The 25,642-nt window shown below is 55.4% G+C and overlaps 2 protein-coding genes across 3 annotated transcripts; both read left to right on the top strand.

Annotated features, from left to right (window-relative positions):
- The first annotated feature begins 539 nt into the window (after positions 1-539).
- PSMD3 (proteasome 26S subunit, non-ATPase 3) lies at positions 540-9,848 on the top strand. Its single transcript, XM_024205200.3, has 12 exons — positions 540-823; positions 2,070-2,260; positions 2,742-2,879; positions 3,407-3,543; positions 3,758-3,948; positions 5,183-5,286; positions 5,764-5,878; positions 7,035-7,154; positions 7,429-7,532; positions 8,097-8,252; positions 9,056-9,106; positions 9,500-9,848. The coding sequence occupies exons 1-12, from the start codon at positions 643-645 to the stop codon at positions 9,575-9,577; spliced, it is 1,566 nt and encodes a 521-aa protein (XP_024060968.1). The 5' UTR covers positions 540-642; the 3' UTR covers positions 9,578-9,848.
- Positions 9,849-19,931: 10,083 nt separating this feature from the next.
- On the top strand, positions 19,932-25,118 carry CSF3 (colony stimulating factor 3). Of its 2 annotated transcripts, none has more exons than XM_024205210.3 (5): positions 19,932-20,014; positions 20,671-20,840; positions 22,869-22,976; positions 23,885-24,031; positions 24,502-25,118. In XM_024205210.3, exons 2-5 carry the CDS (start codon positions 20,718-20,720, stop codon positions 24,673-24,675), a joined length of 552 nt encoding a protein of 183 aa, XP_024060978.1. In that variant the 5' UTR covers positions 19,932-20,014; positions 20,671-20,717; the 3' UTR covers positions 24,676-25,118. The 2 variants fall into 2 exon arrangements, with proteins under 2 accessions (XP_024060978.1, XP_024060977.1); XM_024205209.3 differs by having other exon boundaries at positions 19,936-20,026.
- Positions 25,119-25,642: the final 524 nt, after the last annotated feature.

The following is a 25,642-nucleotide window of genomic DNA, read 5'->3' as shown; positions in this document are numbered from 1 at the left end:
GGGTCTCTGAGGGGAGGGGGGGTCCCTGAGGGGGGTATCCCCAGGTGAAGGGAGTCTAACGGGAGGGGGCCCCTGGGGGGGAGGGGCGCACGCGGGGTTAACCTCTCAGGGAGCAGGTTTCGCGTCAGAGGGGGACACTTTGGGGGCGCAAGGCCCGGGAGACCCCGTGTCTGTGTGACTCGCCCGAATTCGCTAGGCCCGCCCGAGCCCGCCTCAGCCAACTAGAAAATGCCGCGGCGCGCATGCGCCAAGCTCCTCTGGCCTCACACCGGAAATAACCGAATAGGAAGGAGATTCCCGAGCGGAGCCGGAAGTAGCCGAGTTGATGACGGAGATACCCGAGCGAAGCCGGAAATACCCGAGTGATTACGGAGACGCCAGGCGGCGGCGGGGGCTGAGCCGAGGCGCGCGACCCGAGCTGTGACGTCCCAGCGGCGGGAGGCGGTCCCTAATCCCGCTCGGCGCTCGGCTCTCCAGCCTCCTTCTGACTCCTCCCCCCCGCTCTCTGGGCTCGGCTGGCCGGGCCTGGCCTTTCCCAGCACCCCTCGCGGCGGAGCGGGCCGCCTCCTCCCGCGATTGTTGCACCGTCACCGCGAGCGGCGCGAGCTCCGGGCCCGGCTTCCCCCCCCACCCGCCCGCGCCATGAAGCAGGAGGGCGCGTCCCGCCGCCGCCCCGGCGCCGACAAGGCCAAGCCGCCGCCCGAGGAGCCGCCGCCCGGGCCCCCGGACGTGGAGATGCAGGAGGAGGCGGCGGACGGGGCCGGCGGCGCCGCCGGGGAGAAGCCGCCGCCGCAGCGCGAGCTCGACGCTGTCACGCTGGAGGGTGAGGGGGGGGCAGACCCCGAGGGGGGCAGAGGGGAACGGGGGGGGGGACCCGGGGGGGGGGGGGGCAGAGGGGAACGGGAGGGCGGGAGACCCGGGTGGGACCCAGCAGGGCTGGACCTCGGTGCCCACCAAATCACAGGGGCTGTTTCCCTCTGCAAGGCCAAAGCCAGCCCTGGTCTCTTCCCTATGGGCCCCTCCCCACTGCTCTGTGAATTGCCCCGTTTCTCTGAGTCCCAGGGGAAGCCTTTGTAGGGAGAGGGATATTTGGGGGGTGATGGTTCGGTTGGGAAATGGCATCAGTATGGCCAAAGTCCCCGTCGCCGCACACCCGAGCACCTGGCCCCTGCTGCCAGGCAGGGAAGTGTCATTGTCGCTCTCTCCCAGAGGCACAGGGAGATACAGGGGCTGGTTCTTTAGTGGCGCTAAGCAGCGTCCGCTCCCATTAACTTCAGCTGGAGTTGTGGATGTTCGGCACTCCTGAAAATCAGACCCCAAGTGGCTCGCTTAAGGTGACAGAAGGTCTGTAGTCGATCTGGGTGAATTGAACTCTCGGCCACAGCCAGCACCGTCTGTGTCCCCTCCACCCCAAGTGGCGCATAAAGTGACTCTAGTGTTTAGCTTATCTGTCAGGTTTCTCGTAAAGTGCAGTGGGACACTTCAGTGTGAAAGCTGCTACCTAAGCATGAGATTCTTATAATAATTGCTCTGTAATTAGGATGAAGGCAGTACCCAACTGGATCAGCCCAACTTCCATCTACTCTGGTTTGTGTTTGCACAGTTCCTGGCACATGCGTGGGGTCCTTGTCTAACACTGGGGCTCCTAGGTACTATTGTAATATAAATAATAATGCTCCAGTATCCCTTCTTATGTCCTGAGGTAAGGAATGGTGTCCCTAGCCTCTGTTTGTCAGAGGATGGAGATGGATGGCAGGAGAGAGATCACTTGATCATTGCCTGTTGGTCCACTCCCTCTGGGGCACCTGGCATTGGCCACTGTCGGTAGACAGGATACTGGGCTAAATGGACCTTTGGTCTGACCCGGTACGGCCGTTCTTATGTTCTTATGAGGTATTGAGGCTTTCTCCTTAAAAGGATATTAAAATGAGCAGGTAGAAGCATGCATCAGTCTTCAGACAGGAAGCAGGGGTATCACCAGTATGATCATTAGGTATTAGGATTGGCCTCCTTTGTGAGAGCACTTGGCAGAGGCGAAGTGCTAGCAGGATTTCCCTGTGCTGATGCAGACATCAAAGAGCATGTGAAACAGCTTGAAAAGGCCGTGTCTGGAAAGGAGCCTCGCTACGTCCTGCGTGCCCTACGGGCTCTGCCCTCCACATCCCGCCGACTCAACCCCAACGTGCTCCATAAAGCCATCAATGGCTTCTTCACTTCCAACAGCACCGTGCGGGACTTCCTGCTGGGCTTTCTGGAGGAGGTGAGTCTGCAATGGGTGCAGAGGAGGCTGCTGAAGTTGGGGTGGTGACTCTGCTTTGACAGATGCTGGGGCTTTTAGTAGCAGAGAACGTGTTGTCGTAATGGAGAGGAGGGGGAGCAGAGACACCAAAGGGAGTGTTCAGACATTACAACCTGACTGTTCAGGAGTTCCTGGGAAGTGACTTGAGGGCAGTGACTCGATCCAGTTCCCAGCTGGCTTGTGTCTGTATCTAAGAAAAATCACAATGGCATTTGCTGGCATCCTCAGCAGAGAGAGCAAAGACTGAGTGGGCCATGGAGACTGACCTTTCCTTTGTTCCTAGAGGCGAATCCTCCAGGTCAAGATTGAGGCACGCTGGGTGGGCAGGGAAATTGGTACGGGCATTGGTGATGGGTATGGCACATCCATGTTGAGTTTCCTCTGTGAATTACTAGAGGACTTCAGAGCTGTGGATCCAGCACATCTCGGTCTCTCTCTCTAGCCTATGGACACAGAAGCAGAGCTGCAGTTCCGTCCCCGGACAGGAAAGGCAGCATCAGCCCCCCTCCTGCCAGAGGTGGAAACCTATCTCCAGCTGCTCCTGGTCATCTACCTGATGAACAGTAAACGATACCCAGAGGTAAAACTCCAGGACTGTCCTGCATGCTGCATTGGGGAGATCCATCCCACTACTGAAACCCAAGGACTGGGTGTGTATGGTCCATGAGGCTGTAGGGTCAGACGAATAAACTGGCAAACCTGGGTGCTCTCCCCATTGCCTCCCTGTTCCCATGAGCTGAGTACAGGTAGATGGTGGCCGAGCTTCAGAGCAGAGAAGCTTTGTGTCCCACCCTAGGCTAGTACAGGTGGAGGCTTAGCAGCTAGCCAGCAAACAAAATACCGCTGCCTCCATTTAGTTACCTCACATTTTACTGCTCTGCTAGGAGAGCTTCCCTGGAGTTATTTTAACTGCATCCCAAAGGGATTGGCCGAGATGCAACCCATGGAAGCTACCAATGCTTTAGGGACTGGGGATTTAGATTAATGGAAGTTCTCACAGCCAAAATGCTTCTGACTGCTTCCCCTCCTGTGTTTCCTCACAAGTGAGTGTTCGTTCTCTCTCTCTGTAGCTTTATCTGTTTTGACTTTTCTCCTTCCCTTCCCCAGGCCCAGAAAGTGTCTGATGACCTGATGCAGAAGATCAGTCCTCAGAACCGCCGAGCCCTCGATCTGGTGGTGGCCAAGTGTTATTACTACCACTCCCGCAGCTACGAGTTCCTGAATAAACTTGATGTGGTCAGGAGGTAGGACTGGCTGCTGCTGTGTCCCATAGGTCAGTTGCAGTGCTGTGTGCTGCATTCGCCCGGAGCCTGCCTATACAGAAATGAAAGGGCCCTTTGTGCCTAATGGCAGCCGTTAGCTAGGATCGAAACCTTGCTGAGGACATTTGTGCGCTCCCCTTTTGCAGCTTCCTCCCTCCCCCCTGACACACTCTTTCCTCTCCACCCTCTTTTGAAGTTTCCTGCATGCCCGTCTGAGGACGGCAACCCTCCGTCATGACGCAGATGGACAGGCCACCCTCCTGAACCTGCTGCTGAGGAACTACCTTCACTATAACCTCTACGACCAGGCGGAAAAGCTCGTCTCCAAATCAGTTTTTCCTGAGCAGGCCAATAACAATGAATGGGCCAGGTACCTCTATTACACAGGTGAGAGGCAGCAGTGCCACCGCACGCTGCTTTACTGTCGTGTTGTCTAGTGACTAGAGCAGGAGACTGGAATCAGGACTCCTGGGTTCTGTTCCTGGGGCCAGGGAAGGAGTGTGATCAAGTGGTTAGGGCCAGGGTCCGGATTCTGAGGGTTTTCTCCTGGTTCTGCCACTGACCCCGCAACCTCTGGAAAACCGCATAATCGCTGCCTCCATTTCTTCACCTGTAAAATGGGCTAATACTTAGCCCAATGTGTGTGTCACAATTTGCTACAGGATCCACCCCTTGCCACAGAATTGTGTTCCACCATCGACACATCCTGCCCTAGAAAATGGGAAGAAAACACTGGACAACATGCACCAAGGATAAAATGTGATAGTCTTGTCTGCAGGTCCAAAATGATAGGTCTGAGGGGGCTGAACTGCGAGGATAACTACACACAAAGGGAGTGGTGGAAATGCCAGCACTGTTCACTGCTATCGTGCTCAATTCCACCGTCCCCAACAGCCCCCGCTGCAGCTGCCAGAACCTCCAGCTTTGCCCTGGACTCTTGCAGTGCAGCGTCACCAGTACAAACGTTGGCAAGTGGAAGTGGCAGGGCAAGTAAAACTGAACTGAATGGAAACTGGAGAACGGAGGGGCCACTGTGCTGATCGTGTTAATGTTTATGTTTAATTACATTCAAAATCTCTGTTCTAAAATTTTAAATGAAGCTGCCCCAATTTCCAGACCAGGTGTCACAGACCATGTCCATCTTGCCAGGGAGTGCACTGGGCCTTGGTAGTAATCAGCATGCTAGTGAGCAGAGGTGGGTGTGAGGCTTTGAGAGCTGATGGAAGGGCCATGGATGTGCAAAGAGGTGTTCGCATTGCTGCCCTGGGCAGGGAAGGTGTGAGGTAAAGATTGCTCGCGTCCTGCTGTCCTTGCTGAGAATTTCCCCACTACACAGAGTACATAAGTGTGTGATCTCTGAAAGACTGGAGCTCCTCTAGTCATTTGGAGTTGAGGCAACTGAACGCAGATCTGCTTGTTGCTGACGTGACCTCAAGTGCTCTGTCTCAAACTGCACCAAACTAAAGTAGCCAAACAGCTGGCAAGGCATGGAGCAGTTGGCTTGATTAGCAGTTTGTGCTAGGTAGGGTGAAGATCTCAGTGCCTGGGCTGGGCTTTGTCCGTTAAACCAACTTCTCTCTGAAATAGTTTCTGTCCCTCTGTAACTTCCCTTCCCTTCCAGGTCGCATCAAAGCCATTCAGCTGGAGTACTCCGAAGCACGGAGGACCATGACGAATGCCCTGCGGAAGGCACCACAGCACACAGCGGTTGGCTTCAAACAGACGGTGAGTGGGTGCGTGATCCTCCAGGGGGCACCTCTGGGAGGAGGCGTCAGGCATTTGTGCAGGCACCATGCGTAATCAGGTGCATGGAGAGGAGCAGAGACAGGGTAGGATCTGGGTCTCTCACCAGCTTCTTGGCCGGTCTATTCTAATGAAGAATTTGCTTCCTTTGGGTCTCTAGGGCAGTTCTAAGAGATTCCTACTGTTTGAAATGGACCATCCTGATTATCACCACAAAAGTTGTTTTTCTCCTGCTGATAATAGCCCACCTTAATTGATTAGTCTCGTTAGTTGGTATGGCAACACCCATTTTTTCATGTTCTCTGTGTATATACATCTTCCTACTCTATTTTCCACTGCATGAATCTGATGAAGTGGGTTTTAGCCCATGAAAGTTTATGCCCAAATAAAATTGTTAGTCTCCAAGGTGCCACAAGTACTCCTCGTTCTTATAGTCTCTTGTCTGTCTTTCTGCCTAAGGTCCACAAGCTGCTCATCGTGGTGGAGTTATTGTTGGGCGAGATCCCGGACAGACTCCAGTTCAGACAGCCTTCCCTCAAGAGGTCACTCATGCCCTACTTCCTCCTGACGCAGGGTAAGGATGCTCTGGCTCCTCCCCAGAGCTTCATGATCTGTTGTTGGATGATCCAGGAACCCCTAACTTTCTGTTCTGTGCCCTACCATTTGGTCTAGCTACGGCTTCTCAAATTTTCATGAAAAATGACAAATAGTGACAGCAACAGGTAAATTGCACACTCTTATTTATGCTGTCTCATACTGCAAGAACAAAGAAATTATATGAAACTGAAAGATGTAGTTATAAGGAAATGCGGGTCATAACCTGTGGAACTCATGGCCACAAGACATCAGAGACCAAAGGTGTAGGTTGATTTTTAAAAAAGGTTAGTCATTAGTATGGACAATGAGAACATTGACAGTTTCATTACATAAGACACAGACTTTTTTTTACATAACTATATTTTCACAAACAAGGGTCACTTTCATGGTTAGATTTTTTTAGACTAGCAAAATAGTGGTGCAAAAGATAAAAGTGCACTTAAAAAATGTGTGCTAGTGTTGCTATGGCCAACTTCTAATTCCAGAGCCACATGTGCACATTTTTCAGAATGGAAGATAATTTTCAGTAACTTTGTGCTCCGTTAACTGGTTTGATGACCAAGGGACACTGCTCCTGCTTCCAGTGCCCATGGTCCTGGGTTCTAATCTCAATGGATCCCTGGCTGGGAGAGTAAAATTTACTTTTTACAGTGAGTAATTAACCATTGGAATGATTTACCAAGGGTTGTGGTGGATTCTCTATCACTGCCAATTTTTCAATCAAGACTGGATTTTTTTAAAGACATGCTCGAGTTAAAAAGGAAGTATTTTGGGGAAGTTCTCTGGCTTCTGTTACACAGGTCAGACTAGATGATCACAGTGGTCCCTTCTGGCCTTGGAATCTATGAAATTGTTGGTCTCCAGAAGTCACTAAGTCATTGTAAATTGAGATAATGTTCTGCTCTTTGAAGGAGCAACATATTTTTAACATTTCATCAATAAAGGGCACTGTCTCCTGTTTTATTTCTGGCATTTATGGATCTAACCTCAAAATTCCACTCACTGTAACCTTTACATGTCAGGAAGGAGTTTGTTGAGTGGTGGGTGTACAGGACTCCTGGGTTCTGTTCCTGCTCTCACTGTCTGACCTAAGCAGATCTTTTCTCTCAACCCTCTCCTATATGTTCCCACAGCTGTTCGGACAGGTAACCTAGCCAAGTTCAACCAGGTCCTGGATCAGTTTGCGGACAAATTTCAGGCAGATGGGACCTATACCCTGATCATCCGGCTGAGACACAATGTGATTAAAACGGGTAAGAAGCTGCCAATGCCATGTTGTTGGGGCCAGGGCATCCTGTCCCGATGCAGTGTGGTGGTGTCGTGGCTGACACTCCAGCATTAGAAGTCTTGGGCTAACTAGCCCCTGTGGCTTGCTCCTGTCGTTTAATGCAGCAAAGGAGAGCAATGTGCATTTGAGTCTCCTTGTGCTGCTTGGTTTAAAAGGCCTCTCGCTATCACTCCCACCTCACTCAGTGTATCTGTGGCCCCATGACACGCTCCAGCTCCTGTTCCTTCTCTCACTTCCAGGTGTTCGCATGATCAGCTTGTCCTATTCCCGCATCGCACTGGCCGACATTGCTCAGAAACTGCAGCTGGACAGCCCGGAGGATGCTGAGTTCATTGTTGCCAAGGTGGGTCATTGGGATGAAGTACAGTTCAGGGATCAGTGTAGGAAATCTAGCCCTTGGCCCCTTCTCCCTGCGGTGCTCAGGGACCGCACAACTAACTGTCAGATTCCTGAGAGGTTGGTCCTGTATCTTTCAGGCCCTACTGAACCAGCTCTCTGCTCCTCCAAAAGGATCTGTCACCAGCCTCTTACTATTGGGATCTGGGCCATCAGCAGCTCCAAGTGCCTGCATCCCAATTAACCCCTTCATGCCAGGGTGCTCTGACCCAGAGCGTAGCCTTATCCCTACCCATCTCGCTACATCTGTCATTTCCTTGAGCAGTCGATACCAAGGGATGTTGCACCAAGAAAAACTTGAGGTGCTCCCACTGAGTGGAAGAGGGATGTGGGGCTCAGGGCTTGAGAGAACAGACAGACCAATTCGCTGTCCTGTGGGAGCGAGTCTCCACTTCCTGAGTGCAAAGCGCTCACACTGCCATCCGCGACTTTGACCACCGGGAACTCTGTGCACGCGAACACCAGCCTTCAAGGTTGGCCCTTTGCCGTGACTGTTGCCTCTGGGCTGTAGGCCATCCGGGACGGCGTGATTGAAGCCAGCATTAACCACGAGAAAGGCTATGTCCAGTCCAAAGAGATGATTGACATCTACTCCACACGGGAGCCCCAGCTGGCCTTCCATCAAAGGATCTCCTTCTGCCTCGACATCCACAACATGTCTGTCAAGGTAGCTAGGCTGCAGCGCAGGCTCTGCCCATTGTCCGGGTGCTGGGTCAGGGGTCCCGGGGGCCACTCTCCTGAGATGTGTGAGTGCAGCAGGGTGATTTAGACACCTCGGGCCTTCAGCAGCTCCCCCAGCAGGTTCCAGGCCCCTCTGGGGTGATGGGTTGGCTCTTCTCCTTCCTCTCCCTTGCACCCCCAGATCCTTTGTTGGGGCACCAGTTCAAAGCATGGTCCCTCCGCCCTCCATGAGCTCCCCACGTTCTCCTCTTATCTAAACACCCCCCATTCTGTACTCTGCCTGCTAATACAGTGCACTACATTGGGGGTTGGGAGACCAGACTCCTGGGTTCTGTTCGCCACTCTACTGAACTGCCTCTGCAAAATGGGAGAGGAGCAAGCTCCCCCACGTGGGCGCTGGGAGGCCTCATTCATGCCAAACTGCTGTGACAGCCTCTGCTGAAAGGGCCTGATCTCTGGCAAATTTCTCAGCACTCTAGCTCCAGCTGCCGGGAGCGAGAGCTGATTCCCCGGCCTCACGAGGCCTCAAAATATGCGCTACCTTTGTGAGCACATCCTGAGCTCCACTGCCCTGGGAGGTGCAACTGAAGGTTGCTGTCCTGTCAGCGTGTCAGTCGGGCCGCCTACCTGGCCGTGCTGGAACTTGCTGATGGAGCAAGGAGCAGGACCCCTGGCTGCCGTGCGTGCTTGGAAATGTCTGCTACAGCCTGGGAGGTGCCTGGGGGTTCCTTGCCTCTGCCCTGTGGCCCTGGCAGTCCCTCACTGATTCCCTTTTGTTTGTGTTTCCAGGCCATGAGGTTCCCACCTAAGTCTTACAACAAGGACTTGGAGTCTGCAGAGGTGAGATCCCACCTGGGTTCTGGGCTTCCTGCCTGTGGGGAGAGGGCTTTGAGCACCCCATTAGCACCCCTCCCTGGGAGTGACACATGCCTCCCAACCTGTGCTGTGTGCTCTTGTCTAGCCTGTGCTGAGACCCCCCGCATCCCTGCCCTGGTGGGAACCTTTCTGTGGCGAGCCAGGAGTTCTGTCTAGGGCCCCAGTCAGTCCTCGGTGCCAGCTGTGGTTTGGACAGAGCCTTCTCTTCACTCATTTCACATGAATGGCCATCACTTCCCCCTCTCTCTCCCTCACTGCTCACCTGGCAGCCTCTCCGAGCAGCTCAGTGCCCTGAGCCATCCCAGTCCCACGGCTGCAATTGGCCTGTTAGGAACGTGCCCTGCCTTTGCCTTCCAGGAGCGCCGGGAGCGGGAGCAGCAGGACCTGGAATTCGCGAAGGAAATGGCAGAGGATGACGATGACGGTTTCCCATGATCCTCTGGGGACTGCAGTCTATTTTTATTTTCCCACAGGGAATATCCTGTCTGATAGAAACCAACCTCTGGTGGCTACAATCCAGAATCTGCCTTTCTTTTATAAACTCTCTGCATGTACGTATTGGGGTGGGGAGGGGAGACACCCCCAGGTTCTATATCGCCCTCTGCCTATTGCAGAGGGAAGTGCTCCCCTACAACCATCACCCAAGAGATCAGCATATTAAGGGAAACCCACCCTCCCAATTCCCAATAAAACTTCTTTTAAGGTTGCTTGTGGTGGAAGTCATTGCTGCACCCGGCATGGGAAGCACACAAGGGGTTAATGAATTAAACCTACTGAGCTCTGTCACCAAACCTCTTAGCTGCTTCTGGGTGCGTCGTGTGTGACCTGCTGCTGGGTGGGTGGTGGTTACTGCTACACAGACCATGTCTGAGCCGCAGCTCTCACAATAATAATGGGTTAAGACTTTGTTAAGCTTCAATTATGACTTTTAAAATAAAAGTTGGAAAAAAACCTCGCACGTGTGTGTGGTTTTGCGGCTTTAAGTTTCACGGTGGGGGAGGTGGAACAGCTTGGAAATCCCGAAGCTTTCAGATGCTGATGCAGTGAGAGAAGGGAGGGACCTTTCACAAGGTCAGACCTTCCTCCCAAGAGTGGCAGTCGGGGATTCCTGGTCTCCCTTGCTCTAGTTACTGTAACCAGCTCCCTGGTGGTGGAAAAGGCGTTTTGTAAAAAACGGACTCTGGCCAGATCAAAGGCTCCTTCCGTCAGCTCCATCAAGTAACCCTCAGGTTTCTTCAGAGAGTTTGAGGCCAGAAGGGACCACAACGACCATCTAATCTGACTTGCATGGCACAGGGCTGAGAACCTCAACCACTAATTAGGCATCAGGCATACAGATGATATCACATACTGTGTCGTGCAGCACTGATCCTTCTGCAACTCTCCCTCCCTCTAAGGGGGCTACGGCTTTCTTCATGTGTGTGAAGTGGTGCCAACCTGTGTGCTGCGGAACAAGAGCCAGGGTTACGGGGGCCTACATAACTAGATGAACCTAAGACTCCCTGAAACTGCTCTTTGCAGCCTGCCCTCTGCCCCATTTGTAGGTAATACACCTGACCTCTGTTGTGTATGAACGCAGTGCCCACAAGAGCAGCAAGTGCTTCGGTGAGGGCCTCCTTTTTCCCTAGTTTTCCACGTATGTGGCCGTGGTCTGATGCTCTCAGACATCCTCTCCCTCTGCCGTGTCTCTGCTAGAAGAAAATATTTCAAGGCAGCAGCAGGCAGCCCTCAAAACTAGTGTTGTGCTGCACTGCACAGAGTTGTTCTGTTCCATAGCCGTTCTTATAACCTGCTCCCCACTCTAGGGTATAAATGCCATCCAGTTGTGCATTAGTCACGTTGCTTAACATCTGTCACAGTGGTTCTCCCTTCTACTCCCCAGCAGAAGCATGTGCTGGAGAATGGCTTGGTTTAGCAGGTTTTTAGTATCAATGCCCTGGGTTTGTGGGAGAAGACAAACACACCAGGTGCTCGGAGCAGGAGGTGGGCGGTTTGCGATGGTTCTTAGCTCATGGAGGAGTTCATTCCGCTCTCAGGCCAACCCTGCGAAAGTTCTGGTATCAGCACAGACGAGCTTTATCCTTATTGGGCAGAGTTCCTCTGGCACAAGGAGGGAAGTTGTTGATCAGGGTTGTTTATCCCACAGCTTTAGGCTCTGTTAGACTGAGGCCGGTGGTCATTACTTCAATACCAATAACTTTGGAATCTTATATGCTAGCCCAGGGTATTGGTGCTGCTGCCTGTATCCAGCAGGGGGTGCTGCAACACCAGACCCAGGCATGTGCACTGTCCCTGAAAGCAAGTGCAGCTGGAGGGATCGCAGGACTTCATTAAAGGCCTGGCCTGAAACAGGGCCAAGATACACAGAACAGCCTAGTTTGCACCAATCTAAACCAGGGCCCGAGGGGCTCCTCTAACCTACCTCACCCCTCTGTGTGTCCCTGGCACCACTTCTCATGATTTACCCTCTGGCAGGACCAATGTACAGGGAGCCAGGGGTCGTGTCCCGTAAGCAGAGAACGAAACCCGGAAGGGATGTGCTAGTCAGTCAAGCCTGATCCTGCACCATGGAAACTAAACATGTCAATAGGGGTAGTGCCTAGGGATCGGCCCAGACTGGAGTCCAGTTTGCCTGGTGCACGCGCAGCACAGGTCCCCAACTTTTGGGCCAAGCCGCTCTAACCACAGGTCACCACTTCCCCCTACTGAGTTGGGAGAGACAGAAGAAGGTCGCCACAGAGGTGTGATGCAGGGAAAGGCCTGGAAGAAATGACTGGGCTGCTAGGAAAGACACGCTGAGCCTACTTGTCAGTGAAGCCCAGCTCAGTGGACCAATCCCAGTTCCTCGCAGAAGAAGCCAGTGCTGGAGTGACTCTGGGGCTTGGGTTGTGGCTCCGTGGATGATTTGTGTTTGGTTTCAGAGCCATGGACAGTCCGGGAGTGATTCCCTTTTATACACAACATGGGGGATCTGCCCAATCCCCACCCACAGCCCCCTGCTAGTCCAGTCCTACCCCCTCCATCAGAAACTGCCAAGGGAACGCTCCTCCAATGCCACTGTGCCAATAATGCACTTAGTGCACGCCTAGTGTGCACAGCCATTCCTAGAACCTGGGAGAGGAGGGCAGCTAGCTGCTGGTGCACTCTGGGCCCCTCTCTGGTGTGAGTAATGTGCCTTGACTACACTGCACCACCAGAGGGCGCCACATCACTGAAGGATCCCCACTGCAGCCTCTGGCAAGCTGGGCAATGGGTTCAAGCCGGAGGCACGATCCTTAGAGTCCCGCTGGGCACAGACTGTGGGCTCTTCATCAGCCCCATTAGCCCTGAGCCATTGCCGGCTGGGCCTGAGTCTGAGGGGCCGTTGGCCTCCCAGGAGGGCAGCACATGTGCTGCCAGCAGGCAGAGGGCACAACCCGCGGTAGCCAGCAGTAAAGCTACCGGAGCCCCAGCCCCAGGTGCCAGGCCAAGCATTGGCGGGAGGGACAGCTCTGGCTGGAGCCCGGCACAGGGCAAGTGGGAGGGCGCATCCTGCAACAGCCCCCCCCCCCTGCATCTCTGCCAGTGCCCCCTGCTAGCCCCACCCTGGGCTCCCCCCCCCCCCCATCACAGTTCTGTGGGTGCCCCTCACTCCCACCCCGCAGCCCCCAGCTACCCCAGCCTTGCAGCTCTGGCTCGGGTATCACTGAGGAATTCTCAGCCAATACTGCTGTTCCCCCCAGCCCCCATAGCCTCATCCCAGGGGTGAGGCGATCAGGACACGGAGGCTGGCGAAACCCCCGCTGTCCCGGGGCTGGTGTCTCGCTGAACCGGAACAGCCCATTGCCGCATGGATTTAAAGCCCAGCTCATCAAGGTCACGTTGTGCCTGGGGCTAAAGGCCTTGCCCCACACCCGATGGAAGACCTGCTCAGGTGCCAGCTAGCCTCAGGCAGAGTGCACAGAGCCAGGAGCTCAGCTGGGAGCCGTGCTGCAACCTGCCTGGGTCAGGGCATGAGCCCCACACCCTCCTAACCCGCCCCTGGCAGGACTCTCGGCTTTGCTGAGGCTGTTGCAAAACCCACTCGGCCTCGTCCCCTCTGTGCCTCAGGTGGCCTCAGTGCAGGGTGGTGCTGAAAGCCTCCCCCCAGCAAAGGCCTGAATGGGGACGGCTGGGGCAAGAAGGTGTGTTGGGGGAAGACCTGGTGGGCGTCATCCCGGCCATGGCCACAGGGGGGCAGTGCAGGGCTGTGCCCCACCGCTCTTAGTCCAGCTGTGTGTGTGGGGGGGGGAGGGAATGTCCAGGGCCCCTGCCCAGCTGAGAGGCCAGAAGAGAGGCACCTGCCTGGGCAGGGGACAGATGCGCTGAGCCCCAGGAATGGCCGGGGGGGTGGGGGGGCCTCCGGCCTGGGCTCTGCCGCAGCTCAGACTAGGCGGCTGCTCCTGGCCTCAGTATCGGGGACACCCCCCAACCGATAAGAGTCTGAAAAGCGAGATCCAGGGGCTGGCTCCAGCCTCCACGGGGCAAGCGCTGCAGCCAGGAACCATGGACCAGCCAGAGCTGCCCCTCAGGCCCGGCCGGGGCTGCAGGATTGGGTTTTACCCGCCCAGTCAGACTCTTGGAGGAACTGCCCTTTGGGGGTTGGTCCTGCTCTGAGCAGGGGGTGGGACTAAATACCTCCTGAGGTCCCCTCCAACCCCAACAGTTGATTCAATGAACAGCAGTGCTGAAGGGATCCCTCCCATTCAGGTTGAATGCAGGTTGCGCCACCCAGGAGGGGTCCTCTCAGAAAACACATCCCAGGGGCCCGCCTCGCAGCATCTGACATGGGGAGCCCAGATACTCTGGTGATGGGCGCCAGTATAGCCTAGCTGGCCAGATAACAGGGACTTTTATCCTGAAGGGACCTCAGATGCTTTACAAGTCTCACACACACAGAGGATTCACCTCACCCACCACTAAAATGCAGCCAGCTCTGGGGTAGAGCACTACAGCTGAACAGCACACAGCAACGCTGGGTCATTTCTGAAGGAAGCTGAAATATTGTAACCAGAAGGGGAGATTCAGTCCTGTGCAGTGCACCAGGGCTCTCTCACAGTCCCTCTAAAGCCAGACAGTTTGGTATGTGCCTATCTGCAGGGGGCAGAGGTCTGGGTTGACTCCGCCCTGGCCATGCCATTAAAGCAGCACTTTCTAGCTCGCTAAGGGATTTATCTGGTCCCCAGCCTGTCAGTCTTTACCAGCTGTAACCTCACCCCCTCTGTGGGGCAGAGTGAGGCTAATGTCCCCATTGCACGGATGGGAACTGAGGCACAGTGAGGCTAAGTGGCTGGTCCCAGGGCACACAAGCAGCTGTGAACTCAAGTCAGGTCTCTAACCACTACGCCAGCCTGCCTCCCTTTCCAGAGGAGTCGAGGTAGAGCCCAGGGCTAGCACATCTGGATTTGTTTGCAGTGACAAGCTGGGAGAATGAACCAACCCGTCCGAGTGTGATGGACGCGTCTGTGTTTTCTTCATATCAAGCTCCTCCCAGCTCCTCCCACTTGGGAAATCTAAGAGCATCCAGGATTTCCAAACCGGGCTGGGTCACATCCTGCCCTCGCTCCCCCCAGGGCAAGTCAAGAGCAAGGCCCAGGCAGTGGAACCAGGAAGACCTTAGCCTGCAGCTTTCTACGTAACTGCCCCCCCAGGACACACACAAACGTTCTCTCCCTTGGGAATCCTATGCGTTGGCTGGACCCCAGCCCTCTGGGGTGGGCTCAGTGCCTCACAGCAGAGACAGACTCAAGGCCAAAGGCCCATCCTGGCCTGGTCTCAGGAGGGGCCTCCCCGAGCAGTGAGATCTCCAGCCAGAGAGCGATCGCTCCAGGAGACACAGCCGCCCCGGCACTGGGGTCAGCTCAAACTGGGCTGAGCGACGCCCTTGGAGAATGGGCTGAAAGGGATGGACCCAGCCCGTTCCCCAGAGAGGGCCCCGCGGGGCCGCACGGGGCCGCATTCAGGAGGCTGCTCTGCGGGCAGGACGGGGTCCCCCGTGTCTATGCACAGCGGGCACAGCAGAGCCGGCGTGTGGGCATTGGGGGTAGGTCGGACTGGAGTCCATTTTCAAACAGAGAGTCCCACACACACGGGGGTGGGGGGGCTCAGAGCGCTCCTCTCGCTCCATGGCACTGGGCTAGCCCCACCTCAACTCAGCCTTGGGCCTAGCCAGGAGCCAGAAGTGCCTCCTGCCAGGGTGGGGAAAGGAGCAGCTAAAATGGAGCTCACCGGTGGCAGCTGCGCTAAGAAAGGCCCCGTTTCCCACGCACATTGGCCAAGCCCAGTGGAAACTCCACCACTCTTGGTAACCATGACAAAGCTCACTCCTGGGCCCTCTCGTACCCATCCCCGTGGTTTCTGGGCGTATGCCCAGTTCCTGCCAGCAGCTGCGACTTCCTATTTCTGACTCACTCTTCTGTTTTTAATAGCCCTAATTCTTGAAAATAAAAGCCTGCTGACTCCCAGCCATGCCCAGCTGTTCACCCCTGAGCCAGCATTTTCCATCTTCACCACTTCCAAGGAGGTGACATCAGTCCATGGGAGACCACCCCGCCCCTGGCCTTCAGTGACCAACACGCCCTGGGAAATTTCACTACCTCTCCCCTTCTTCCTCACCAGGGCCGGATTAACCTTTGGGGGCCCAGTGCCAAATATATTTGTGGGTCCCCATGGGGGCAATGGAGCATGGCGCGGGGGCGTCGGTCCCTGCAGCGAGGGGCTGGCCAAGGGCATGGCAGGGGCAGCCCCGCTCCGCCCAGCCCAGTGCGAGGGCACTATCTACAAACCGGCAGTTGCCAGACGCACTGTGTCCTGCCCGGCCCTGTGCTGCCAGCCTGCCCCTTCCCCTCGGAGGGGGCCCATGCCATGCCACACAGCCCCCCCGCCCAACACCCCCGTGACTCCCTCTGGCCAGAGCCCCTGCCCACAGCCCCACCACAACTGTCCTGCGTCCCACACAGAACCCCCACTCCCTAGTGCCCCAACACAGACACATCTTCCCCGCCCCCTCACAGCTCCCCAGACGCTTCAGAGACCCATTCCCCCACCCCTGCCTCCCGGCCGCACTCACCCGCCCTGCTCGGCGGTGACTGTGTCTGCTTCTGCACCAGTCCCAGGCAGCTCAGCCCCGGGGAGACAGGCGGGGTCCCACAGGTGGTGGGAAGCAGAGACTGCCCGGAGCCGGAGGGGCACTGGGTCCGGCCGGCAGGCAGGCCGAGAGGAGCAAGTAATGGGCGGGGAGCAGCCAGCAGGCTGGTGGGGTCTCGGCCCAGTGCAAGCGGGGCAGGCCGGGGAACCCTTCTGAGCATGGGCCCGGCTCCATGGCGCCACTGTGAACCCGGCACTGTTCCTCACAGCCCAGCTTTGTGCCACGGCCTGAAATCTCGCTGCGGAAGGAGGAACTCTTGAAAGCTTGGAAACTTTGCCACCAGCCTTCCCATGAGAGGCTATCGGGAGATTCTGCCTCCCATGAGGTGAAATTCCCCTGGGCGCCAGCTCTGCAGAGGTGAGGGCTCTCCCGCCCGGCTCCAGTCGCACGGGCCCCAGAGAGTGTTGACCCCCTGCGCAGGGCTGACCATCAGCCAGGAATGTCTGTGGAGCAAACTGAATTCAGCCCTGCAGCCCGTTGAGGGAGCTGGGGCAGAACCTCAGAGCAATTGGCATTCGTAACAAATTCTCTCCAGTCCAGGGAGCAGAGAGAGGCGGAGCCACAGCCCCAAGGCCACGGAGCAAGTGAGAGAACCCAGGAGTCCTGACTCCCCAACCCCTTCTGCTCTAACCCCTAGACTAATTTGGTCTAGTGGGCGGAGTAGGGAATTGTCAGTCAGGTTCTGTAACAGGGACACCTCAAACCTGGTATCAGACCTGCCCCTGCCTCAGTTTCCCCACATTCCTGAAAGCCGCCAGCCAGTGCATCAGTGAGCCCGCTCCCCAACCCCCTCAAGGGTCCATGTTTCAGCCCCTTTCACCAGGGGTCTACTGATTGTTCAAACACAAACTCAGCTCAACACAAATCCAAACAGGTAACCAGCTCATGTGGCCTTGCTCCTCCCCAGGCCTGTGCTACCTGCCCAGGGGGAACCCCAGCCAGCTCCTTGCCCCAGCCAGAGTAGCAAGCCCCACACCTCCCACCTCCTTACGCTCTCCCTCAAGTTAGCTTGGGAAGCAGGTGGGGCTCCACCCAGCTCCCTTAAAGGGGCCATCTCAGAACAGCTCTGGTGGTTGAGAGCTGACGGAGCCAGAAGTATACTGATCCACTCGTATACTGACCCACTGTGTGACCCGCTCTGTTCCTAAGTTTGCCCTTTTCCAAAGCAGCAATTCCAGCTCAGAGCACAACAAGCAGGAGTTAGGTCCTTCGGGTTCAGTTAACACCCCATTGAGGTGGATGGCTTGATTCATGCCTCTCAGAGCAATTGCCTGGGGCTGGCTGGCTCAGCTTGCACTCAGCTGGTGTAACGGTTACATGCGCAACCATTAGCTGGTGCAAATCAGCACAGGCCATTGCCTGTGGCTGACCTACACCTGCCGGGCTCAGAGGTCCACGGAGAGTCCAGGTGGGGGCAGTGAGAGCGGCATCTGAGGCACCGTGGAACATGCCGAGCCCGGCTGATTATCCGAGGTGAAGTGATTTGACCAAGGCCTCAGAAGGGAAGTGTGTCGGGGGGGGGTCAGAATGAGGAGGATCTGTTTTTTCCCCCCCCCCCCCCCCCCCGCTTTTGCCTCTCCGAGAGGTCATGCTGGGACAGATGGTTTAAATCCCCATGCCGGGATTCGGTGAGGCGGGTTGGACTTTTTATTACTTTGGCACCTGCCCAGAATCCCATTTCCTTGTTCCCAGGCAGGTAGAACGTGGAGCTTGCGATTAAACGGAGCCAGGACAATACATTCCAACGCCATCCCACTAAGTGCCGCAGCCGCTTTGCCAAGGGGCTGGGCTCAAAGCCCCCTCCAGCTCCATTTCCGAGCAATCGTCCCCCTGCCCCCAGCCGGGCGGGAGTTGGTTCAGCTGGCACTGGGCCAGGCAGCCCAAGATGGAAATGTGCGTCGCGTTTTCCCCACCAGCCTGCCAACAAAAGAACACTGAGGAGTTAGGAAGCAGCGCCGGGGTCAGATCCCCCGAATCTGGGGAACGATCGCCAGAGACCGGTGCAGGATCGCTCCCGTCAGGGCCTTGCCAAGGGGGCTGGAGCTCCTATCGCTGTAGTGCACCTCCCAGGCCCATTCCCCCACCCCGAGCCAGCTAACGCTGCTGGAAAGAGGGGTTCAGAGTCCTCGTGGTGTCTGTATCCCAGCGGTGCTGAGAGCAAGGTGCTGCACACACACGGTGAACCCCTGGCCCACCGAGATCAATGGCAAGACTCCCAGTGACTTGAATTTCACCCACAGCAAGTCCCTGCCCCAAACGAGCTTGTTATCTAAATAGACAAGGCAGGCCAGAGACAGCCACGGGTTTTTCATGTGACCCCGGTCACGTCCCTTACACCAAGATAGCAGCCTTCAACTAGCTGAAGGGGGGTTCCAAAGAGGATGGAGCTCGGCTGCTCTCGGTGGTGGCAGATGACAGAACAGGGAGTAATGGTCTCAAGTTGCAGTGGGGGAGGTCTAGGTTGGATATTAGGAAACACTATTTCACTAGGAGGGTGGTGAAGCACTGGAATGGGTTGCCTAGGGAGGTGGTGGAATCTCCATCCTTACAGGTTTTTAAGGCCCGGCTTGACAAAGCCCTGGCTGGGATGATGTAGTTGGGTTGGTCCTGCTTTGAGCAGGGGGTTGGTCTAGATGACTTTCTGAGGTCCCTTCCAACCCTGATATTCTATGATTCTATGAAGATCTTCATAGGACAATTCCTGAATTTTAGGGTCTTGCGTTGAGTATCTACCATCACTAGCCACTTTGGAAAACTGGCCTAAAGCCTTGCTGTGCCTCAGTTTCCCCATGTGATCCTTCCCTATCTCCCTAGGTGGTGCTGTGAGGATCACAATCATTCATGACTGTCTGGGGCCCAGATACCATGGTGTGGGCCCCTCCAGACTTAAGGCATAGGATCTCTCAGCAAGCAGACACATGCTGTTTTAATTCTAGGCGAAGCACATATCACATGAGGGAATGTTAGTGGTTCTACTTGAGGGCAAGTGAACACAGCAACAAGGAGAGAGGAATGTAAAGGTGATTTCTCTCTCTTCATCATGACCTAATTACTTGGTTAAATTAACAAACAATCTACTCACGTTGCTGGAGAACAAAGCAGCTGCTTCTACTGTAAGGATAACAAAGTTTGATCAGGACTGAGATGTCTTGTTAGCTCACAATTAAATCTCTGATGGGGAATAAGAAACGGCTGATCTTTTGGGGAGTGGCTGACTTTGGGGGCATTCTGGGGTTTAAAGAGCAATGAGAATTAATGAGTTTCTATTGATCTTGCCCCAGTGGGCTGGAGAACAGGTCCAGCGGTCTAAGATTGGGGTCCCAAGTAGAATCAATTAGGACCATTTGAAAACCTACATTTTGTCAAACTTGAAAATACAAATCTGTGAAAATACAAATTCTAGGAATGATTTGCCCAAGCGATTTGTCACACTTATTTCATCAGAGTGAATTTTCCCTGACAAGACTATAAATGCCCTGTATTGATGAGAGGTTCAGCATTCGTGAACTGAAAGGGACTAGTACAGCTTTTGCGTCTGTCTTATTCACATTCCCGGGAACCGTCATAAACTCAAAAGGGGAGGAGATACTGAGAAGATTCCACGCATTTAGAATGAGATCTCTCCAAAGTAAGTACGAACCTTCACTCGACAGCAAGATACCATAGCCACTGATTTCCTAATAGCAAACTGCTTGGATTTATTCTAGGTGAGGGGGCTGGTAAGTGTGATTTGGGGAACAGTAACTTCTACAGTTACCGTTTGGGTTGTTTGATTTAAACAAAAAAAAAAAATTTTTTTTTCTTCCTTCTTCCTGGTATATTTGCCTCTTTATGTATAACCAGGAAAAGAATAGCTGTGGGGACAAATGCAGAACATTTAAGAGGCATGTGTTTTATACAGGCTGGATTATGTTTTTAACAGGTGGGGTTACTTACTGCATGTTATGGGTGAGTTTGCCTCGCTACAAAAAATTCTGAGTTATGAGCAGCTGAAAGCAGAGGGGATTTAAATCAAAGTCTCATTCTAACTTTAACTCTAAAAGCTTTAATGTCTAGATTGTGTTTCTTTAGACTAAGCTCCTTGGGCAGAGATTGGGGGAACCAACACACTTTGGGGTGATACTTACATGAGAACAGTTTCCACTGGAAGTTCTCCTGGGCACGGCCTGTCTCTCACTAGGTGTATGTGCAGTGCCCAGCATACAGGGCCGCCAACCTCAGTTGGGGCTTCTGGACTAACCCTACTATCTCCTCTGAACACAGAAAGGGGGCGTTTCTCCCGCTCTGTATCTCCAGCCACAGCTGGATTCCTCTGCACTTACCTGCCTGACTCTGCTCCTCTCTCTCCTTCCTTCGCCTCCAGCTGTTCTACCATTGCTAGTCAGCGCTGTGCTGTGTTTGGGGTGCACCATGCTGCACGCAGCTCCCCTGCCAGAGTTCTCCGGGGATCAGGATTTCCAGCAATTCCTGCAGAAGGACCTGGAATACATCCGCAAAATCAAAGGGGACGTCGCCCAGGTGGAGGAGCTTGTGGTGAGTTGCTCGACACAAACCAAGGGGAGAGGCATGGAGGGCAGCAGAGGTCTGGGGTGGGCTATGCAATGCACTCAGAGGTTCATCTATGACCTGCACAAAGGGGCTTCTTGACATCTGACGAGAAAGCTGCAGCTACACGCCTCCCTGGCGATTTGGGGTCTCTCGCTCAGCAGTGATGCTGGGGGCTGCAGCCGGGCTGGAGGGGACTCAGGGGAGAGCTGCGCAGTGGGTTAAACTGTAACAAGGGAGGATGCCAGCAGCCGGGCCCTGAGCACTCAGGGGTGGGGCCCTGACATTCTGATCCGGAGGCTTCATCTCTGCTGAGGATCTCAGCCCCAGGCTCCCAGACAGACAGGCTTCCCCAGTAGCTATGCCTTGGGCTGGGCGGTAGGACTTCGCAGCAGGACGAGACGGATTGGGAGATCACTCCGCGGCGTCAGACCCCTTGCTGTAGAGCAGCGTGAAGCTGTGCTGATCTTCCCCAGGGACAGACACCTGTCCAGGTCCCCACTACCTCCAGCTGGCAGGGTCACAGACAAGGGCCCTCCTCATCCAGCAAACTTAGCAAACTTCAACCCCTGTCAGGAAGTACACAACAGGAGCAAGAGGAACTGTGTCTCTTCGCCTCTCTCAAAGCAAGAACCAGAAACAGGGACCCATCCCTCCCAGAGGAGTTGCAGGCTGCTGAACAAGTGTCTTCTCAGGGACCAGCCTGACAATTTACCCAGCCGCTAGGTAGAGGATCTGTCCACTCAGCCAGTGCAAACTGCAGCCTTCCCCTTCTGGTCGCTCTGCCCCTGCCTGATGCAGGCAGAGAGCGGATTTGAGGACGGTGAATCCTCCTCCTGCTTTGGACTGCAGTTTGTTTGGCCTGATCCTCATGCACTTCTGCAGGTCTCCTTCCTCAGGCGAGCAGCCCTGTTTATTCAGTGTTACTCCCACACCGAGGCGTTTGCAGGATCGGGCCCTTAGGATTTGGCCCAGAAAAGTTTTTCGCACTGATGGTGTTAAATTGGGAAGCAGACGCTGGCCAGCCCGCTGGCCCGGGGGATCCGAAAGGGCATGTTTCCTGGAGATTACAGCTCCCGCTTGTCAGTATTTTAACCCTGTGGGGCAGCCAGTCTTATTCACATAGCCAGTGGATTTGTTTGCTTTGGTCCAGTTTCCAAAGTCTCGCACGACCACGCCAGCCAATGTGCAGCACTGAGTCCCTCTCCTTTCCTGCTATTCCCGGGGTCGTGCCAAAGGAAAGGACAATGCAAAAATGAAAACAGAAAAACAGTGCTTGGGAAAAGGCAGGCGAGACTAACGGAATCCTAGAAAGGCAGGGCTGGAAGGGACTCCGGGCAGGACCAAGCAAACCCAGACCATCCATGACAGGTGTTGGTCCAACCTGTGCTTAAAAACCTCCAATGATGCGGATTCCACAACCTCCCTGGGAAGCCTGTTTCAGAGCTTAGCTACCCTGATGGTTGGAAAGTTTTTCCTAATATCTCACCTAAATCTCCCTTGCTGCAGATTAAGCCCGTTACTTCTTGTCCTACCTTCAGTGGACACGGAGAACAATTGATCCCTGTTGTCTTTATAACAACCCTTAATACATCTGAAGCCTTATGCAGAGCAGAATAGGACAGTCCCCTCCCGTGTCTTACATACAATGCTCCTGTTAATACACCTCGACGGGGATTAGCCTTTTTCATAACAGCATCACACTGTTGACTCATATTCAATCTGTGACTCACCCCCCAGATCCTTTTCAGACCACTGCCTAGATCCCCATTCTGCAGTTGTGCATTGGATTTTTTTTCCCCCCTCCCTAAGTGTAGAACTTTGCATTTGACTTCAGTGGGTAAAGTTACTCCCAGGAGTGTTTGCAGGGTTGCGGCTGGTGTCTGGAGCCCACCCCGGCCATCGCATTCTCGGCCTAGACTGGGGTCCCGGAACAGCAATCGCTAGCCGTCGCCGAGGCAATACTTGGCTTATAATTCCCACCTGACTGTACCTTTGCTTCTCATCCCACCTCAGTGCACGACCCTCCAGCTCTGCAACGAGGAGGAGCTGATGCTTGTCAAGCAGAAACTGGGCATTTCCCAGGCCCCGCTGGATCAGTGTCACAGCAAGACCTTCGAAGTGGTGAGTCTGACCGCACGGGACTACAGCAAGGTCGGGGCGGGGGGGCGGGAGCGATCTGTGGGCTGCGTCCTAAGGGCCCCAGCTTGCTCCCACTGACAGTGGTGGCAGCCGCAGGTCGGACTCGGACTGACTCCAGCAGCAGGTCTGTGCCTGGGGCAGGAGTGAGGATCAGCTCCGAAAGGGTTAGAGGAGCAGCACGCCGCGGTGCTTCCCGGCCCCGGGGGTGAAGGAAAGGCACTCCTGCAATGACCTGCTGGTTCTCAGCTTTGGCTTCTCTCCAGCCACGGCAGCCTTCTCCAAAACAAGAACAATGGAACCACTTCGACCCTGTTCCTCTGCCAGCTTCCCAAACGCCTCTCGGCTTCATCCGAAGCCTTCCCAGGCCAGGGCCTGGCTGATAAACCCAACCCTAAGAATAGTCCAGCCCAAAATAGCTGGGCAGGGGCAGCGAGCTAGAAAGAGGGGGAGGCTTCCTCACAGCCCTGGCAAACGCTGCTGTAACTCAGCACTTCCCGGCCTTGGTGATCCCCAGCGCCGGCCTGGCGGCGAGGGAGGGAGAGGCCCAGGTCCGTGCTGCCTCACTGAGCTTCACGGATCTGTCAGCTGGGGCTGGGGGAAGTCTCCGGTCCTTGCAGGGTCTTGAGCTCGATGGTCACGTTTTCCAGCCCTGCTCTAGGGGTCCCCGGCAAGGAAGGAGCCCCAGGGGAAGCTCCGACCCCTCGGGGGGAAAGGGAACAGCTGGCCCACTGCAGTTACAGTTAACCCCTTCCGTGCTGCACAGTCACCGCAGCCAAGGTGTTTCGCTGGGATAGACACTGCACAGGAAACTTGATGCCAATCGGGTCACTAAAGAGCTAGCGTCCCCGCTCCGGCCTCCTCTCTCAACTCCTTCCTTCTCGTGCCCACAGGATGCCTGCTTCAGCCAGATCCGGGACGGGCTCCAAATCTACCACGGCCACCTCGCCCTCCTCCTCCAGCTCCTGCCGGCTCACTCCAGCCTAGTGGATGCCCTCCAGCTGGACGTCTCGAACCTGTCCACTAACATCCAGCAGCAGGTACACCGCTCCACTTGCTCCTGCTCCCCCGGTGGGTGGGACCAGGCCCTTGGGGGGAGGGGGGGGTCAGGGCCCCTGGGGGCAGCCAGAATCCTGGCGGCCTTCACCCAGATCAAGTGGCTCAGGCGGGGAGCCAGCCAGGGCAGGGCCTGGCAGCAAAGGTGAAGCCAATCCCTGCTTGCCATAGCCCTGCTGCGTTCCTGGGCCCGACGTGCTTGTGGAGGATTGAATGGGATGGGGAGAGCGACCCGCCCTCAGCCTCACAGCGGGGCCTCCCAGGGTGCGGGGAGCTCACCCCCATGCCGGCCCTGACCTGTGCCTAGATTGAGGCTTCGGGCTCCTTTCGCCAGCACGAAGGGCCCGAGCCAGAGCCCGGCTGTCTCAGAGCAGGCCCAAGCTTCCCCGGGTGCGTCAGGCGCCGGCTCCACTGGGCTCCTGCTCATGCTGCTTGCTGTCTCCCGCTCCTTTAGATGGAGGATCTGGGTCTGAACACGGTGACGTACCCCAAGGCCGAGGGCCAGGGCACCCTCCCCAGCCTCTCGTCCGACTTCGACAAACAAGCCGGCGGATTCATCATCCTCGCCAACTTCAAGCGTTTCCTGGAGACGTCCTTGCGGGCCCTCCGCCACCTCACGCTGGTGTGAAGGGGCGCAGGGGTTGGCGCCTGAGAAGTCCCATGCCTTGGGGAGGGGCTCCGGGCTTTGAGATCTAAGGGGGAGTTTTACGGGGGGTGTCTCCCAGCCGGAGGATGCTCTGCTCATCCAGCCTGGATTCTCCCTTATTCCCCCCACCACCTCCACTCTGCAAAGCAACAACCAAGGCTCTTAACTATTGTACTGGGGCATCAGCAGCAGCTGCCCCTCCCTCTCGGGGTCAATGGCAAACCCTGCCCCAAACCCGTTTACTATTCCCCGGGGTTTGAGGCTGGGCATGGTTCTCTTTTAGGGTGACCAGATAGCAAGTTTGAAAAATCAGGACAGGGGTGGGGGTAATCGGTGCCCCAAATACTGGCACTGTCCCTACAAAATCGGGATATCTGGTCACCCTGTGTTATTTAAAGGTTATTTATTTCTCATTCGTGAGCTTCACCACTGGTTGGTGCATCCACACACGCAGCCCCAGTGCAAACCCTGCCCGGCTTATTTATTTAATATATTTATAGGGGTTTGGAAGCTGTTGGCTGACGTATTTAAGTGCAACTGGTCTATGGTATGTTTTTAAAGCCAAACTCCTTTCCCTTTATAACGACCCACGGGCATCATCACTGAATGTTTTGCAGCATCAGCAAATCCGGGAGCAGGGCCTGGGCTGCTGGTTGTGCATTTTTACATGTGCGTGCAATGGAGTTACTGTTTAATATTTAAACAAACGAGCGTCTCCAGTACCGGGGGGGTTGCTCTGTGGTAGCCAAAAGCTCCTGGCCCAGCTCCCCGTGGGATCTGGGGGAGTAGGACGGCACAGCAGGCTCCTGAATTAGCAAAGTCCTTGGCTGGGGTACTGCTTATGCCTAGCCCTTCTCATTGAATGACAGGGAGGTTTTCCTCCAGGGAAGATTGGCAGAGGCCCTGGAGGTTTTTTGCCTTCTTCTGCAGCGTGGGGCACGGGTCACTT

This window comes from Terrapene carolina, unplaced genomic scaffold (assembly GCF_002925995.2).
Source record: "Terrapene carolina triunguis isolate 2854851 unplaced genomic scaffold, T_m_triunguis-2.0 Scaffold193, whole genome shotgun sequence".
Lineage (NCBI taxonomy): Eukaryota > Metazoa > Chordata > Testudines > Emydidae > Terrapene > Terrapene triunguis.
This window is presented reverse-complemented; position numbering and strand designations above follow the sequence as displayed.